This window comes from Chiloscyllium punctatum, chromosome 1 (genome assembly GCF_047496795.1).
Source record: "Chiloscyllium punctatum isolate Juve2018m chromosome 1, sChiPun1.3, whole genome shotgun sequence".
NCBI lineage: Eukaryota > Metazoa > Chordata > Chondrichthyes > Orectolobiformes > Hemiscylliidae > Chiloscyllium > Chiloscyllium punctatum.
In genome coordinates, this window is record NC_092739.1 from 29,146,843 (window position 1) to 29,163,529 (window position 16,687).

General features: G+C 41.8%; 1 protein-coding gene across 5 annotated transcripts in view; it reads left to right on the forward strand.

Annotated features, from left to right (window-relative positions):
- Positions 1 to 6,385, forward strand: part of alpk1 (alpha-kinase 1) — a 142,582-nt gene extending 136,197 nt beyond the window's left edge. For all 5 annotated transcript variants that reach the window (XM_072583629.1, XM_072583621.1, XM_072583611.1 and 2 more), the window contains 3 exons: positions 124 to 286; positions 3,147 to 3,333; positions 4,666 to 6,385. In XM_072583629.1, the coding sequence (XP_072439730.1) occupies positions 124 to 286; positions 3,147 to 3,333; positions 4,666 to 4,868 (553 nt within the window). In that variant the 3' untranslated portion in view covers positions 4,869 to 6,385. The remainder of the gene's footprint in view (positions 1 to 123; positions 287 to 3,146; positions 3,334 to 4,665) is intronic.
- Positions 6,386 to 16,687: the final 10,302 nt, after the last annotated feature.

The following is a 16,687-nucleotide window of genomic DNA, read 5'->3' on the forward strand; positions in this document are numbered from 1 at the left end:
TAATTTCAGTAGCAGAAAATTATTGGCAGTGTGCCTGCCTTTTCCCAAGATTACGAAAAGTTCATTTTGGCTTAATAAGATCAAAAATTGTTGCCTTAAACAATTTCTCCCTTACTAACCTAGATACGTTGGAAAGCAGTACAAAAGAGCAAAAGAACTATCTTACCACTTCAACGATGTTGAATGCCAGATGACTGCCCAATACTATGTGACAGAATTCAACAAAAGACTGTATGAGAAGCAAGTTCCGACACAAATATATTATATTCCAGCCTCAGTTCTTCTGGTATGTACAAATGTCTTTCATGCAATTTGTCACAGCCTGTTACTTCACCAAGGACAACCCTTTACTACCAATAGGTGGATGCCGGAGAGGTTGCAGGTAGCTGGATGCTGGGGGGATTCACTGTTCAGAGATTTTATGTAGGTCTAAATCATCTTGTTACTGGGAAGATTACTAAAGCAAAGAATGTTTGCATTAGGGTAATGGCAGCCCTTCAAACACTGCCTTCCTTGTTTGTAAGAATGCAGCAATCATTGTATAAAGAACCTCCAGTTCTGCCAGCCATTATTTGGCTTGCCAATGTAAGTTTGCGACAGGAACTATAGTTAGAGAGGGAGCACCTTCATTCCAGTGAGGTCAACAAAGTCTTAGCCATTTTCCTCTACCCTCATCCCCTGAATATCTTAACAATGATCATAAAATCATACTTGAACCTCCTAAATTCCAGGACTATAACTCTTATGAAATCTCTCCTCATAATAGAACATAGAACAGTACAGCACAGAACAGGCCCTTCAACCCACGATGTTGTGCCGACCATTGATCCTCATGTATGCACCCTCAAATTTCTGTGACCATATGCATGTCCAGCAGTCTCTTAAATGTCCCCATTGTTGGCAACGCATTCCATGCTCTCTCAACTCACTGTGTAAAGAACCCACCTCTGACATCCTCTCTATACTTTCCTCCAACCAACTTAAAACTATGACCCCTCATGTTTGCCATTTCTGCCCTGGGAAATAGTCTCTAGCTATCAACTCTATCTATGCCTCTCATTATCTCGTATACCTCAATTAGGTCCCCTCTCCTCCTCCTTTTCTCCAATGAAGAAAGTCCGAGCTCAGTCAACCTCTCTTCATAAGATAAGCCCTCCAGTCCAGACAGCATCCTGGTAAACCTCCTCTGAACCCTCTCCAAAGCATCCACATCTTTCCTATAATAGGGCAACCAGAACTGGATGCAGTATTCCAAGTGCGGTCTAACCAAAGTTTTATAGAGCTGCAACAAGATCTCACGACTCTTAAACTCAATCCCCCTGTTAATGAAAGCTAAAACACCATATGCTTTCTTAACAACCCTGTCCACTTGGGTGGCCATTTTAAGGGATCTATGTACCTGCACACCAAGATCCCTCTGTTCCTCCACATTGCCAAGAATCCTATCCTTAAGCCTGTACTCAGCTTCCAAATTCGACCTTCCAAAATGCATCACCTCACATTTATCCAGGTTGAACTCTCTCTGCCACCTCTCAGCCCATCTCTGCATCCTGTCAATGTCCCGCTGCAGCTCACAACAGCCCTCTATACTGTCAATGACACCTCCAACCTTTGTGTCGTCTGCAAACTTGCTGACCCATGCTTCAATCCCCTCATCCAAGTCATTAATAAAAATTACAAACAGTAGAGGCCCAAGGACAGAGCCCTGTGGAACACCACTCACCACTGATTTCCAGGCAGAATATTTTCCTTCTACTACCACTCGCTGTCTTCTGTTGGCCAGCCAATTCTGTATCCAGACAGCTAAATTCCCCTGTATCCCATTCCTCTTGACCTTCTGAATGAGCCTACCATGGGGAACCTTATCAAATGCCTTGCTGAAGTCCATATACACCACATCCACAGCTCGACCCTCATCAACTTTTCTAGTTACATCCTCAAAGAACTCGATAAGGTTTGTGAGGCAATTTTGACTCTTGGACTCCAGAAATTATTCTGGTATATTTGTGTTGTAATAGTGACATCAGAGAGGAAAAAGAAGTATCTCACAAGCATGAAATGGGGAGACTTTATTGATCAGTAAGTTGATTTTCTGCATGTATGCCATGGGAGGTGGGGGAGTAGGCAGCCATGCTGCTGGATTTACACATTGCAAAAACACCTGCACTTTTCACCGACCGGAAGCATGTTTTCAAAAATGTGATGTACAGTGTAGGTGATCTCAGAGATATAGGAGAAAGTGAGATCTGCAGATGCTGGAGATCAGAGTTGAAAAGTGCGGTGCTGGAAAAGCACAGCAGGCAGGCAGCCTCCAAGGAGCAGGAGATGTTTCAGACATAAGCCCTTCATCAGGAATGATCTCAGATATGTGGAGTGGGAGAATTGTGACAAGTGCAACCAGAAAAGCAAATCTTGCAAATATGGTTGGAGTAGATGCATTGCTTTTTGAACCATAGTGCTGGATTTAGTGCATGTCATCTTGCCCCACCCCACTATCTTCCTCAAACTATCTGCCATTTTAGAGAGCAGGTGAGGTGTCTGCCATGTGCCTACTTTTGGGTCTGTTGAGGCCATTAATTGACCAATTATCTGCTGCTTCTACCTGCCTCATTCTACCTTTGCTGCTATTTTGCAAGGAGTCCAATGTCAAGTGAAAAGCCTGTCAGCTTTACTGTGCAGCCAAGCGTGAGGTAACAGGAGTTGATTCTCCTTTGGGATCACTTCTCCAATATCAAAGCTATGGAATAGATATGAGTGGAAAGACAGAAAGAGACAGAGATTGAAGTGAGACAAGCTAGGTTTGAAAATATAGAAATAATTCCACAATATATAGCAATGTGGATTTGCTTCTTTTCCAAATTTACAACAATCAAGATTTCTTAAGGAAGAACTATTTTAATTGTAAGAGTGTGCATGATGAATCTATGCTGCCTATACTTATGCTGGAATTTTGTTAGAATAATTATAAGGATGGGAAAAAGACAGGATAGGTTGGATTTACATTCATATTTTGTTTTCTTCCAATAAACTTAACATTAATGCTGTAAAGGAAAGCATGCAAGCATGAAGTGATCCTGATTTTCTGTTTAGATTAATTAAAGCTAAAATTCATATCAACATATGATGAACATCTTCTGTTTCCTCAGCTTTTAGAAGATATGCAGGTCGTGGGTTGTGTAAGCGTGGAGCCGTACATGCTCGGGGAGTTTATAAAATTAACAAACAACACAAAGACTGTTCGTAAAGAATATGAGGCAACTATGTATGGACTTGCATTTGGACATTTTACCTATGATTTTTCAAACCAAGAAGAAATAGTAGTTGATTTACAAGGTAAACTATTTCAGTGCCACCCAGTAAACATGAACAATTCTCAAAATGTAAACTCCAATGAACCAGAATCACAGTCAACTGGGAATGCTTGCTATGATCATTCATAACATTCACAGCACCAAGGAGTGGCCTTCAATTTACATGAGAGAAACATTCATCACAAGGCAACCCAGTAGTGAAGAGGCTGGGAAAATCAGTCCATTATTGATATTTTTGGGGAGGAGATGATAAGCCACGGTTCTTTCAACATTCAAGCCATTTCCCATCTGGTCTCCTTCTGAAGTGGCTAATAAACTTTATTTCACTGTCATCGATCTGACAAGTTTTGGTGGTTGGGAACATGTGCATTCCCAAGTTTGGGAGTTTCATACAACCTCACCATTTGCTTTCTCCAGTCTCATCATAAACACTGCTCTCATCCCCTGTTCTCCAGTCTCATCATAAACACTGCTCTCATCCCCTGTTCTCCAGTCTCATCATAAACACTGCTCTCATCCCCTGTTCTCCAGTCTCATCATAAACACTGCTCTCATCCCCTGTTCTCCAGTCTCATCATAAACACTGCTCTCATCCCCTGTTCTCCAGTCTCATCATAAACACTGCTCTCATCCCCTGTTCTCCAGTCTCATCATAAACACTGCTCTCATCCCCTGTTCTCCAGTCTCATCATAAACACTGCTCTCATCCCCTGTTCTCCAGTCTCATCATAAACACTGCTCTCATCCCCTGTTCTCCAGTCTCACATCCTTTTTATTCAATGCCCTCAGATACCTAAACTGTCGTAATTCCCCAAGTTTGTAAGAATTCCCCTCAATCAGTGGACTAAAGGGATTTTTATTGTTTTGTTTTTCTTATTCATTGAAGGCAGGTATCCCACTTAGCACAAAAGTGTTAATCTTTGCATGTAATGTAGGGAGCAGCTACGATTCGTCATTGTCCATCCGTTTAAGGTATGGGATTGACAACAGGGACCAAAAGTTAGGACACACACATGTAAGAGGCATATGAGTATGGCAAGCTGATGGTAACAGAAACCTCAAGTTATATTTAAGGTCTGGTCAAGATAACTAGTTATTAGTTTCAAATTAAGTTTGCCTAATACCATTGTCTGGCATAGCTACAACATTCAGTTTAACCTGCAAAAAAAGATTTTTGTGAGTATATTAAAGTTTTAGCAGTGGTATGTCTTGACTGCAAAAGGGAGAACACAGTTTGGTTCTCTCTTCTGAACTTTTTAAGATCCACTCATAAGATGACAGTAACAATTTCTATCCTCTGTACTGTTTCAAACACAAACTACCCACTAACTGTGTTCACTATATTCCTTCACAGGTTGGATCACTGGAGATGGAAAAGGTCTTATTTACTTAACAGATCCTCAGATTCATTCAATGAAAAAGAGACAAGGGGGGTCCAACTTTGCAGAAAAAGGCATCAAATACTTCCTCAACTGTCAGCACAAAGAATGCAATGAGATCTGCCACATTCTTACTTTGAAAATACCCACTCGGGGGAATTTGGATGATTTACCTTAAGTGAAGCTTTTTAAAAGTTTGATTTTGAAAAATATGTTCTACTGTGGTAGAATATTTCTCTGTGCTTCCTATTGCTGTTGAATAGTGATGGTCCTGGAATCCCAGACATTGATTTCGACAATTGTATCAGATTACACAAGATGATAGCTGCTTTTGCTGGCCAGTCTGTTCAGGGAGATTATCCAACTTGTCCATCAAGAATGTGGCATGCCAAAGATCATACTGTGTAGAATTTTACTGCACTGAAACAGGCCCTTTAATCCAACACATCTGTGCTGTTATTGAAGCTCCAAATAAACCTCCTATCTAAATCTACAAGCATAATCTTCTAATCCTTCCTCTTCCATGTCCTTACCAGGTGTCCCCTCAGTGCATCAAAGACCCTCACTTCCATTTGGATATGTGTTCCATCCATCTCTTGGTAAAGGTGACTCTCCTGAATTCCCTATCAGATTCATTTTGGGCCTTATGTTTGGGCCTCTAGTTTTGGATTCCCCAAAGCAGAAAAAAATTCTGAATTGAAATAACTGCAGATGCTGTAAGTCAGAAACACAAGCAGAAATTGTTGGAAAAGCTCAGCAAGTCTGGAGAAAGGGTCACTGGACCTGAAAACTTAACTGATTTCTCTTCACAGATGCTGCCAAACTTGCTGAGTTTTTCTGGCAATTTCTGTTTTTTGTAGAAACAATTTCTTTTTGTCTACCCTGTTAAATCCCTTTCATAAATTCAAAGATCTTTATTCAGACAACATGCAACTTTCTCTTTTCTGGAGCCTTGTCCTGTTCAATTTGCCTGACTGTTATAAACACTCAGTTCTGGTATCATTGTTGTTAATCTTTATTACACCTTCTCTAGTGCCTCTTTGTCCTTTTTGGGTGATAACAGGTGATTGCCCCATTTGAGGGATTGGCAAGTGGATGGGATAGGGGGACTTAGCTCCAGTCCTTGAAAGAATGGTGCAATTAATTTCCAGTACCCTTTGTGGGGAAGTGGTAAGTCTGAATGCGAAACAATAAGAGACTGGTCAGATGTCTTTGTGGGTGCAAGCCATGATTAGTGAAATAACTCCTCAGAGGCCAGTATTCCATCACCAAATTTACACATGAGGCTTTGACACTGATCCAGCTCCCTCAGAGCCAACTCTGAGTGAACAGAACCTCTGATACTCTTTATCTGTCAGCCAGGGCTCTCTGATTGGGCCAGATTAACAGACCCAACCAGGGAGCTCTTATTCTCTGAGGGCCACTTGGCTGACCTCAGTACAGTCACTGAAATTTGTCCTCTAACTCCATACACCGTCCCCTGCCCTTTGCCAGCAGTGGGCTTGACTTCCAATAAAATATGAATCAGTTTTATGATGTAAAGGCTTAATTGTACCTTCCCTGAAATAATTGATATTGGGCATGTACATCAGAAGATATTGAAACTAGTGTGTGTGGGTTCCAGTGATGTCCTATTTTACTATCCCTTGCGTATATTGATTACACTTAATAAATATTCCTGGTATTCACTGACAATAGTGTGGACTACCTAGTGTCAACAATTCGTGCTCTTACTATGTGATGGCAAGCAGCAACCAAACTCAGAGAAACAGTGGTAAGGAACAAGCAAACAGCCTGAAGATCTAGCCAGCAGCACGAGAAAACGATGGGCGAAGGACTTCCAGACCAGTCCAGCAAACCAACCAAACTGGGCAATCCTCCACCAGGATAGTCCTTTCCAGTCTAACAACTATGATACAATATACTTCAGATCTTTAGGAACTTCATGGATTGAAAGAATCAGCAATAACTCTGGAATACATTGATGTTCAAGGTGGAAAGGAATAAAAAGCAAATGCTATGCAGCCATCGCTGGGAAGAAGGAGCTAAAACCACACAAACAAACTGTTTTCTGGGAGAAGGGATAAAACTGCTTGATAACCTGCTGCCTAATGACAAATGGACAATTAAGACTGCCTGCCGAAGGAATGGCCTGGAGTAATAGATTGGAACATAGGAATTAGTGGGAGTAGGCAATCTTGCCCTTTGAGCCCGCACTACCATGATCATGGCTGATATTATCCTGGTCTCAACTCCATTTTCATGCCTACTTCCCTTCACCTTTTAACCCACTTTTCAGCTAAAACATATTTATTTCTTTCTTGAATCTGTTGATTGACTTTGTCTCCATTGAATTGTGGCACAGTTTCTTCTCATCTCAGCTTCGAACCTACTTCCTCTCACCCTATATCTATGACCTCCTGTTTGAGACTATCCCACATGGGAGAGTTTTTGTTCCATGTCCACCCTTTAACATTTTAGGTACCTTAATCAGATCCCACCCCCCTCCCCAATTCTTCTGAACTCCAACAAGTATAAGCCCAAGCTATTCAATCATTCCTGCTACCATAGCCCTTCCACCCCCGGAATCAACTGTTTGAATCTCCTCTGTCTCTAGTGCCACCATATCCTTCCTCGAGTAAAAAGATCTGAACTGGATACAATATTCCAGGTGTGGCCTCACCAATGCCTTATATAATGTAACAACAATTCTTTTATAATCCCGTCCTTTTGCAATAAATGCCCGGATTTCATCTGCTTTTATTATATGCTATGCCTGCAAATCTACTTTCTGTGGTTTGTACACAAGGACACCCAGATTCAACTGCACTGACAAACTTTGAATTTGTTACCCACATAAATAATCATTTGCCCTTTTGTTTTTGGCCAAAATGGACAACCTTGCATTTATTCACATTAAACTCCACCTACCAGATTCTGGCCCATTCTCTGAGCCTATCAATATCCATCTGTAAACTCTTTATCTCCTCATCACTGCCTGCTTTCCTACCTATTTTAGTATCATCCTCAACCTTGCTACGTTACATTCTGTCCCTACTTGCAGATTCCCCTTTATATAGATATTAAATAGCTGAGGTCCGAGAACTGAGCCCTGCTGCACCCCATCAGTTACAGTTCACCATCCTGAGAAGGACCCATTTATCCTGGCCCTCTGCTTTCTATCAGTGAGCCAATCCTCTATCCAAACAAATACTATAACCTTAATCCCCTGAGATCTAACCTTCTGGATCAGTCTTTATTGTGGCATCTTGTCAAATGCCTTCTGGAAGTCAAAGGCATTTGGAAGCCAAAAGCATTACCCCAGTAAATCTTGTCAAAATATCCATAATTGCTAAAAGACATTGATTCCTACATCTGATTTTAGGTAAAAGTCTTACACAATCTGTTAAGAGCATGCTAAATAGATCTTTGAAAGCTGATATTGGAATTAACAATGTAGGTTTCCCCCTACCTAACATCATTTCTGACCACATTTAGCTACATATTTATGTAATTTGGGCCAAGAATTTTTAAAAACTATTTTAGCCTGTAATTTCCTAATAACCATTAGCCTGCCATTATAATTATAAGCCACTTAAAACATTGTGTTACACTACATGGAGGGAACTATCACTTAATGGACTACTGCCATAGGCTCACATTTGAAGTGGTTTCCATTTCTTCATTAGCAGTTTATCTTTTAAATTATAAAACCCCCAAATGGATCTGATCCCCAATTTCTGAGTGAACTGATCGAGACAATCTCTCAACTCAAGTGTCTGTAGCAATTCTAAATCCAAGATTCATCTGTAGCATTCCTATCATACAAGATGAGCTAAACATATCAGTTTCATTCTTTTTACCTTTGTCTTTTTTTATTTAAATTCTCAAAAGTTGTGTCAACATCTCATTTCTCATGTCATTTCCCTTTTTCATAAACTCCTCCACTTCCTGTCTAATTCAGTGAGCCTGAGATCTAGTCATAACACAATCAGGAAACATCCTAGATAGCGTCTCAGTTTCTTTTACTGGTCATTCCCAAACTCTTTGTGATGCCAACATTTTTGAACCAGCCAGGCTATTCCCAAGATCAACCTTTTATGTGAATTTGTTGTACAACTCCAACTACTACTTTTCCATTTACTAAGTCACACTTTCCAACTCAATATAATGGTAGCAGATTGTAACTTCAACGCATTCATCCAATTATGCTTTTTTTCACTAACCCCTTAAGAAAACAAATTGTAACCAGCATTAGGAACTTTCATGTTTTCTTCCTTTCAATTCTAAATATTGTGAAATTAGTTTAAGCATATTGACCTTAGAAGGTCATACTTTTATTCTATTCTAAAGAAAAAATATTAACTCTGTTTCTCCTTCTACAGATGCTGCCAGACCTGCTGAGTTTCTCCAGCATTTTATGTTTGTTTCACTTTAGTATTTTTGCCAACAGTATCTCGTATGGTCCCTCTGAGACCTATCGAGGTCTTGTCAATAGCTTTCACCATTGTCTGTTCACCCACTTGTGGCACTTCTTCAGTAGGCGGATTGAGATCCTGTTCTCTGTCTATACACTGCTGTTCATTTCTTAGCTCCTGACATAGCTCCCTGAGTTGCTTACTTAGTGTCATCAGCCTTTGGTCTGTAAGATCCATACACTTTCTTTGCTGGCCAAACCATTGAATTGATACCAGTGATAACCTGTCTCAGTATCCTCCACTGTCCAGGCCACTGCTTATGCTAACCTCCAGGAGTATTGGGTATTGTTTATGCAATTTATGTTCTGGTCCCAGAGTCTCAATGAATTCCATTCTTACAAGACACAAAGTTGTTTGTTATTGACCCTTGCACATATAACCTGTCCTAAGCAACTGCGTTAGGACCAGTCCCAGGCCAGATCCTACACACTATCCACGTGAGTATGGTTGCCCCACACCATCCTCCTCTTATGGTTTAGAGAGTCCATCAGCCTACCTCCAAGCCTTCCAAGCCTTTTAGGTATAGGATCATCTCTAATTGGTCGAGGAGGTCAATCCCCAATATAAGTTTTTCTGGGTTCAGGCATGTTAAGATTTATGCCTGAATTAGAATGCCAATGATTTCCAATAACAACCCACCTACTTTCTCATTTTAGAAAAGGACTTTTTTGTGTTTGTCCATGAATAAAAACTGGTAATTGACTCATCAAGTCCCCACTCCTCACTTAGCTTATTCGTAGAGTTATACAGCATGGAGCAGACCCTTCAGTCCAATCGTTTATGCTGAGCAGATATCCTAAATTAATCTAATTCCATTTGCCAGCAATTGGCCCATATCCATCTAAAGCCTTCCTGTCGTATACCCATCCAACTTTTGAATGTTGCAATTGTACCAGCCTTCACCACCTCCTCTGACTTCTTGGATGCCTTGTTTTCATAAAGATTCGAATCAACTACAAAACCTTGAGGAATGCACACCACTTGTTGAGGAATAATCAATATAGACTTGATTCTTCTGGAATGTTCATAGATGCTAGATGACCTAACCAGTCCACACATCACATCAATTTTAAACTGGTGAATTAAAGATACTCACTCTGCAATAGTCTGTTGTGATTGGTTATTTATTGTTCAGATACAAGTTACAGCAGAGTTTAACATATAATCTGCTTGAGTAAACACAGATAGTTTTACATGTCACATTTGAATAGCTTTCATACTGTTTCTCAGTCCATTTTGGCTAATTTCCCTCACATCATCCAGCTACAATAACCTGTCATGGCTGGCCACACTCACCCACAGCCCATATCCTAGGTCACATTCATGCACACAACTAGAACATGTTCTTCTAACTGCTGAGTGTTACAGTTCCTAGCAGTAGTGTTGCAACGTTCCAACGAGATTGCTTCTGCAAACACTTTGTAACTACAGCCTTGAAAATGTGACCTTTATTGTTTACTCAAGCAATCACACAATGCTTTCTTAAAGTGAACATACTAACATTATCTTCCAGCTTTACATTCTCGATTGGTAGTGTTACACATTTGCCCCACTTCATAATCCATGAGCAAATTCTATCCAGACTTGGGCTGACAAGTAGTAAGTAACATTTGACCACGTTAATGTCAGGCACGAGTACCTCCAACAAGTGAGAATCTATCCATCAAGCCTTGAAATTCAATGGCATTATCACCACTGAATACACCACTCTCAAATTCCTTTGCATTACCATTGATGAGGAACTGAACTGAACTGAACTAGCTGTATACATATTATGGCTAAAAGAGAAGATCAGAGGCTGGGAATCCTGCAATAAGTAACTCACCTCCTGACTTCTCAAAACCGTCCACCACCTACAGGAACACAAGTCAGAGGTAGGATGGAAAACTCTCCACATGCCTCAATTAGTTCAGCTCCAACACGTCTAAAGAGGATTGATACCATGCAGGATAAAGCAGCCCTCTTGAAATTCACTGCTACTTTTTTTAATATAAGTTTTTAATATAAGTCCAAAATGGCCTAATTTGTGACCCCTGGTTTGAAAAAGCATCCTCCCTGCATTTAGTATGTGCAGCCCTCATAGAATTTTATACACTTTAATCAGATCATACTGTGATGCTTCCAAATTCCCATGAATACAGGCTGAGCTGTTCCAATATCTCTTCATAGGACATTCTTGTCCTCCCGAAATCTGTCTAGTGAAGTTTTGCCGCACTTCTTGTATGACAAGTACACCCTTTCTAAGGAAGGGAAATCAAAACTATAGGTATAGTTTCACAAGGCTCTGTATAACTGTAGGAGAAAGTGAGGACTGCAGATGCTGGAGATCAGAGCTGAAAATGTGTTGCTGGAAAAGCGCAGCAGGTCAGGCAGCATCCAAGGAGCAGGAGAATCGACGTTTCGGGCATGAGCCCTTCTTCAAGAATGAGGAAAGTGTGCCAAGCAGGCTAAGATAAAAGGTAGGGAGGAGGGACTTGGGGGAGGGGCGTTGGAAATGCGATAGGTGGAAGGAGGTTAAGGTGAGGGTGATAAGGTGAGGGTGATAGGCCGGAGTGGGGGTGGGGGTGGAGAGGTCAGGAAGAAGATTGCAGGTTAGGAAGGTGGTGATGAGTTCGAGGGTTGGGACTGAGACAAGGTAGGGGGAGGGGAAATGAGGAAACTGGAGAAATCTGAGCTCATCCCTTGTGGTTGGAGGGTTCCTAGGCGGAAGATGAGGCGCTCTTCCTCCAGCCATTGTGTTGCTATGGTCTGGCGACGGTGGAGTCCAAGGACCTGCATGTCCTTGGTGGAGTAGGAGGGGGAGTTGAAGTGTTGAACCGCGGGGTGGTTGGGTTGGTCCGGGTGTCCCAGAGGTGTTCTCTGAAACGTTCCGCAAGTAGGCTGCCTGTCTCCCCAATATAGAGGAGGCCACATCGGATGCAATAGATGATGTGTGTGGAGGTGCAGGTGAATTTGTGGCAGATGTGGAAGGATCCCTTGCGTCCTTGGAGGGAAGTAAGGGGGGAGGTGTGGGCGTAAGTTTTGCATTTCTTGCGGTTGCAGGGGAAGGTGCCGGGAGTGGAGGTTGGGTTGGTGGGAGGTGTGGACCTGACGAGGGAGTCACGGAGGGAGTGGTCTTTTTGGAACGCTGATAGAGGAGGGGAGGGAAATATATCCCTGGTGGTGGGGTCCGTCAGAACGCAGAGGAACCCCACTGGTCCTCACCTACCACCCAACCAACCTCCATATACATCATATCATCTGTCATCATTTCCACCACCTCCAAACAGACCCCACCACCAGGGATATATTTCCCTCCCCTCCCCTATCAGCGTTCCGAAAAGACACTCCCTCCGTGACTCCCTCGTCAGGTCCACACCCCCACCAACCCAACCTCCACTCCCGGCACCTTCCCCGGCAACCGCAAGAAATGCAAAACTTGCGCCCACACCTCCCCCCTTACTTCCCTCCAAGGCCCCAAGGGATCCTTCCATATCCGCCACAAATTCACATGCACCTCCGCACACATCATTTATTGCATCCGCTGCACCCGATGTGGCCTCCTCTACATTGGGGAGACAGGCCGCCAACTTGCAGAACATTTCAGAGAACACCTCTGGGACACCCGGACCAACCAACTCAACCACCCCGTGGTTCAACACTTCAACTCCCCTTCCCACTCCATCAAGGACATGCAGGTCCTTTGACTCCTCCATCGCCAGACCATAGCAACACAATGGCTGGAGGAAGAGCGCCTCATCTTCCGCCTAGGAACCCTCCAACCACAAGGGATGAACTCAGATTTCTCCAGTTTCCTCATTTCCCCTCCCCCCACCTTGTCTCAGTCTCGACCCTTGAACTCATCACCACCTTCCTAACCTGCAATTTCTTCCTGACCTCTCCACCCCCCTCCCCACTCTGGCCTATCACCCTCACCTTAACCTCCTTCCACCTATCGCATTTCCAACGCCCCTCCCCCAAGTCCCTACCTTTTATCTTAGCCTGCTTGGCACACTTTCCTCATTCCTGAAGAAGGGCTCATGCCCGAAACGTCGATTCTCCTGTTCCTTGGATGCTGCCTGACCTGCTGCGCTTTTCCAGCAACACATTTTCAGTTCTGTATAACTGTAGTAAGACATCCATATTTCTGATCTCAAATCCTCTTGCAAGGAAGGCCAATATATTATTTGCCTTCTTAAATGCTTGCTGCACTTGCCTGTTTACTTTCATTGAATTGTGTGCAGGGACACCTAGATCCTTTTGTACATCCATACTTTCCATTATTTCAGTATTTAACTAATACTCCTTCTTTCTGTTTTTCACACCAAAGTGTATAACATCACATTTATCCACATTGTACTACATCCTTCATGTACTACTACCCCTCATTTATCTCGCCACTCTGCAGGCACCCTGCCTCTATTCCTAATGAAGGGCTTTTGCCCAAAACATTGATTTACCTGCTCCTCGGATGCTGCCTGATGTGCTTTTCTAATCTCTACATCCTTCATGTCCCACTTAGAACTATATCAACGTTTTTTTCACTGTTGCTGGGTCTACTTCATGGAATTTTCTCATTATGAACATTTCAAGAAGGCAGTTCACAATGACTTTCTCAAGGGAAGTTATGGATGGTCAATATGTCCTTGCCCAGACAGGAATAACCATATCCACTGAATGAATAATAAAAGGTATACTCTGGTCAACAGTAAAGCCAAATGAGGGTAACATACTATGAAATACTCCTGATGAAGATTGAACATTTCCATTTAGCCCTACTCAGTTACAATTCTATGCTGTTAAAGAATGGCTTTCCATCCTGCACTGATGTCATGCATCAAATTGAAGACGAGCACAACAGAAAGAAGAATGCAATCAAACAGGCATATTCAACCAGAGATTCAGGGTGTAAGTCCTGCCTACATAGGAAAGGGGAAAACAAGTTTGGTTCAGGGACCAGCGATGGGAGTACACCTTCATCACCAGGTTGCAACAATTGAGATCTTATCACATTTGAGCACAAAATGTCATGATCCAAAGGAGTTTCTTGATTTCTCTGAAAAAGAATGTATCTGGTTGGGCTAATACTCAGGAAGAAACTATGGTAAAATAGTCACTAATAAAAGACTAAGGATGAAGACTCCCAGAGAATGTGTTTGAAGCACCTGGACCCTCCATAACTTCAAAATGTTCACTTAGGGATGGCAGGGTAGTAAGAGGTTATATAAATCGTAAATGGGAATAAGGACTTGGAGGAGGATTATGGAGTAAAAGCTTTAAATTACTTTTACTCCCATAACAGCAACTGAACTTGTGAATAAGAAGCTATGTCATGGTGACATTAGATAATATGGAACTGAGACTGCCATATATAAGGTTTGAGAAACGTCCTCTCTTACCATCTCCTTAATATACTTAATAAACATTACTGGTGTCACTGAAATGGATATGGACTATCTTCTTTCAATAATCCAAATGTGATCTTACTGTAATAATTTATCTGTCACTTCTCACTGGGCACATGTCCATACATCAAATAGTAAACTACACAAGTCATAGAGATTTGCAGCATTGGGATTTGCTGTGCCTCCACACACCGAGCTAAGTAGGAGAAATGACCGACCCTTACAGATTCTTATGGGAACTCTGAGCAGGCAAAATCTGATGGGAGTATGTGAAAGGACAAAGTATTTTTGTCTGGATATTTTCAGTGTGGCCATTACACTCATTGACCAATTCATTGATAATGATAAAAACATCATTTAGAATCTTGTAACTTTCAAATACTTTCCCTTTCTTCAATGATTAAATAATTTGTGCACTCAAAAGATCATTTACTTCTTTCCTTCATGTTTTCAATTTTTTCATTCGCATAATGTGGGGTTGGCCAGATTTATTGCACATCCCTAATTGCCCAGAGGTCTGTTGTGAGTCATAGAATCATTGAATCCTTACAGTGTGGAAGAAGGCCATCCAACCCATCAAGTCCATACCGACCCTCTGAAAACCCATCAGACTCACCCTATCCCTATATTTTTCCATGGTTAATCCATTTAGCCTGCATATCCCTGGACACTATGGGCAATTTAACATGCCACCTAACCTGCACATCTTTGGACAATGAGAGGAAACTCAGAGGATGTTTTTGCCCACAGAGAAAACCCATGCAGATATGAAGAAAATATACAAACTCCACAAGAATGAGGGCAGAGTCAAACCTGGGTCCCTGGCACTGTGGGGCAGCAGTGCTAACCATGGAGCCACCATGCTGCCCGATTACTGTGATCTGGAATCACATGTAGGCCAGACCAAATAAGGATGGCAGTTTCCACATTAGTGAAACTTCTTCATACTCAAAGCTCTCCAGAACTTTTAATTAATATGATGACCAGATTTGGACACACAGTACTCTAGAAAGTGTGGCCAAAGCAAGGTTCAATATGGGCTTAGCATAACTTCTGTGCTTCTTAATTCTATCATCTCGAAATACAGCTTCATCCTTGGTTTACTTTGATCATTGCCTGTAATGTTTAGTGACTAGTGGGTATTTATTCTTCAAAATCCCTTCTTTTCTTTCCTGGGCTTCGTCTTACATTTTTTTGAGCAGTAGGCGATTTAAACATTTTCCCTAACAAACATATTACCTCACATTACTCTGAGGTGAAGTTCATTTGTCAGTTATTTGTCAGTTTATTAATATCCTCCTGCAACATAATGCAGTGCAATTCCATATCAACCATCCTCACCAATTTAGTCCCATTGCCAAAGTTAGAAATTGATTCCAATGTTCAAATTGTTTAGTTATTTATGAACTGAAAAGGAATAAGTAGCAGCTTATTATACATTCTTATGGGAACTTCGAGCACAGCAAAGTCTAACTGGTGTATGTGATAAGAACGAAAAATGTTTGCCTCTGAGGTGTCCCAGCGTTGATATTGGAGAACGCCACTTTTCATTTTCTGTCACTGAATAACTACTCGTGCTCCCATTTTTTTCCCTAATGCCAGCTAGAAATTGATTCTTCGATTGTATGCTGACCGCATATTCTCTGGCCTCATTAATTTCTTTATTCAGAAAGCCATATTACATCTTTGCTGTACTGTATATACAGTTCAAGCTCAGTTTGACGGTGTCGTCAAAAGAGCTTTGCCCTTTTTCTGCAGTGCAGTGTTTGTCAGTCGTACACACCAGGCACAAAGCTGTGAGGGAGTGAATGCTTAAGCAGGGTTTCTGCTTTCCTCTCGTTTATGGAAGGTAGACCATAAGATGCTAGCCAAAAGTGTCTTGAAATAGTCACCTCGAGAGGTAACAAAAACCTGAATGAGTGTTTCCGCTGAGAAGATCTGGGGCAATGACAGAGGCATGAGGGAAATGTAATGAACACGAAAACAGCAAAGCTTAGATTTCCTATTTCATGGGACACCACTTTTCAAATTTTAGACTTGGAAGCAAATCCCCCCCCCCCCCCCCTTGATCAACAGGGCTAATCTGAGCTGTTTGATTTTCCAGGTTGGCTGACAGTTTAAATGATTTATCACCA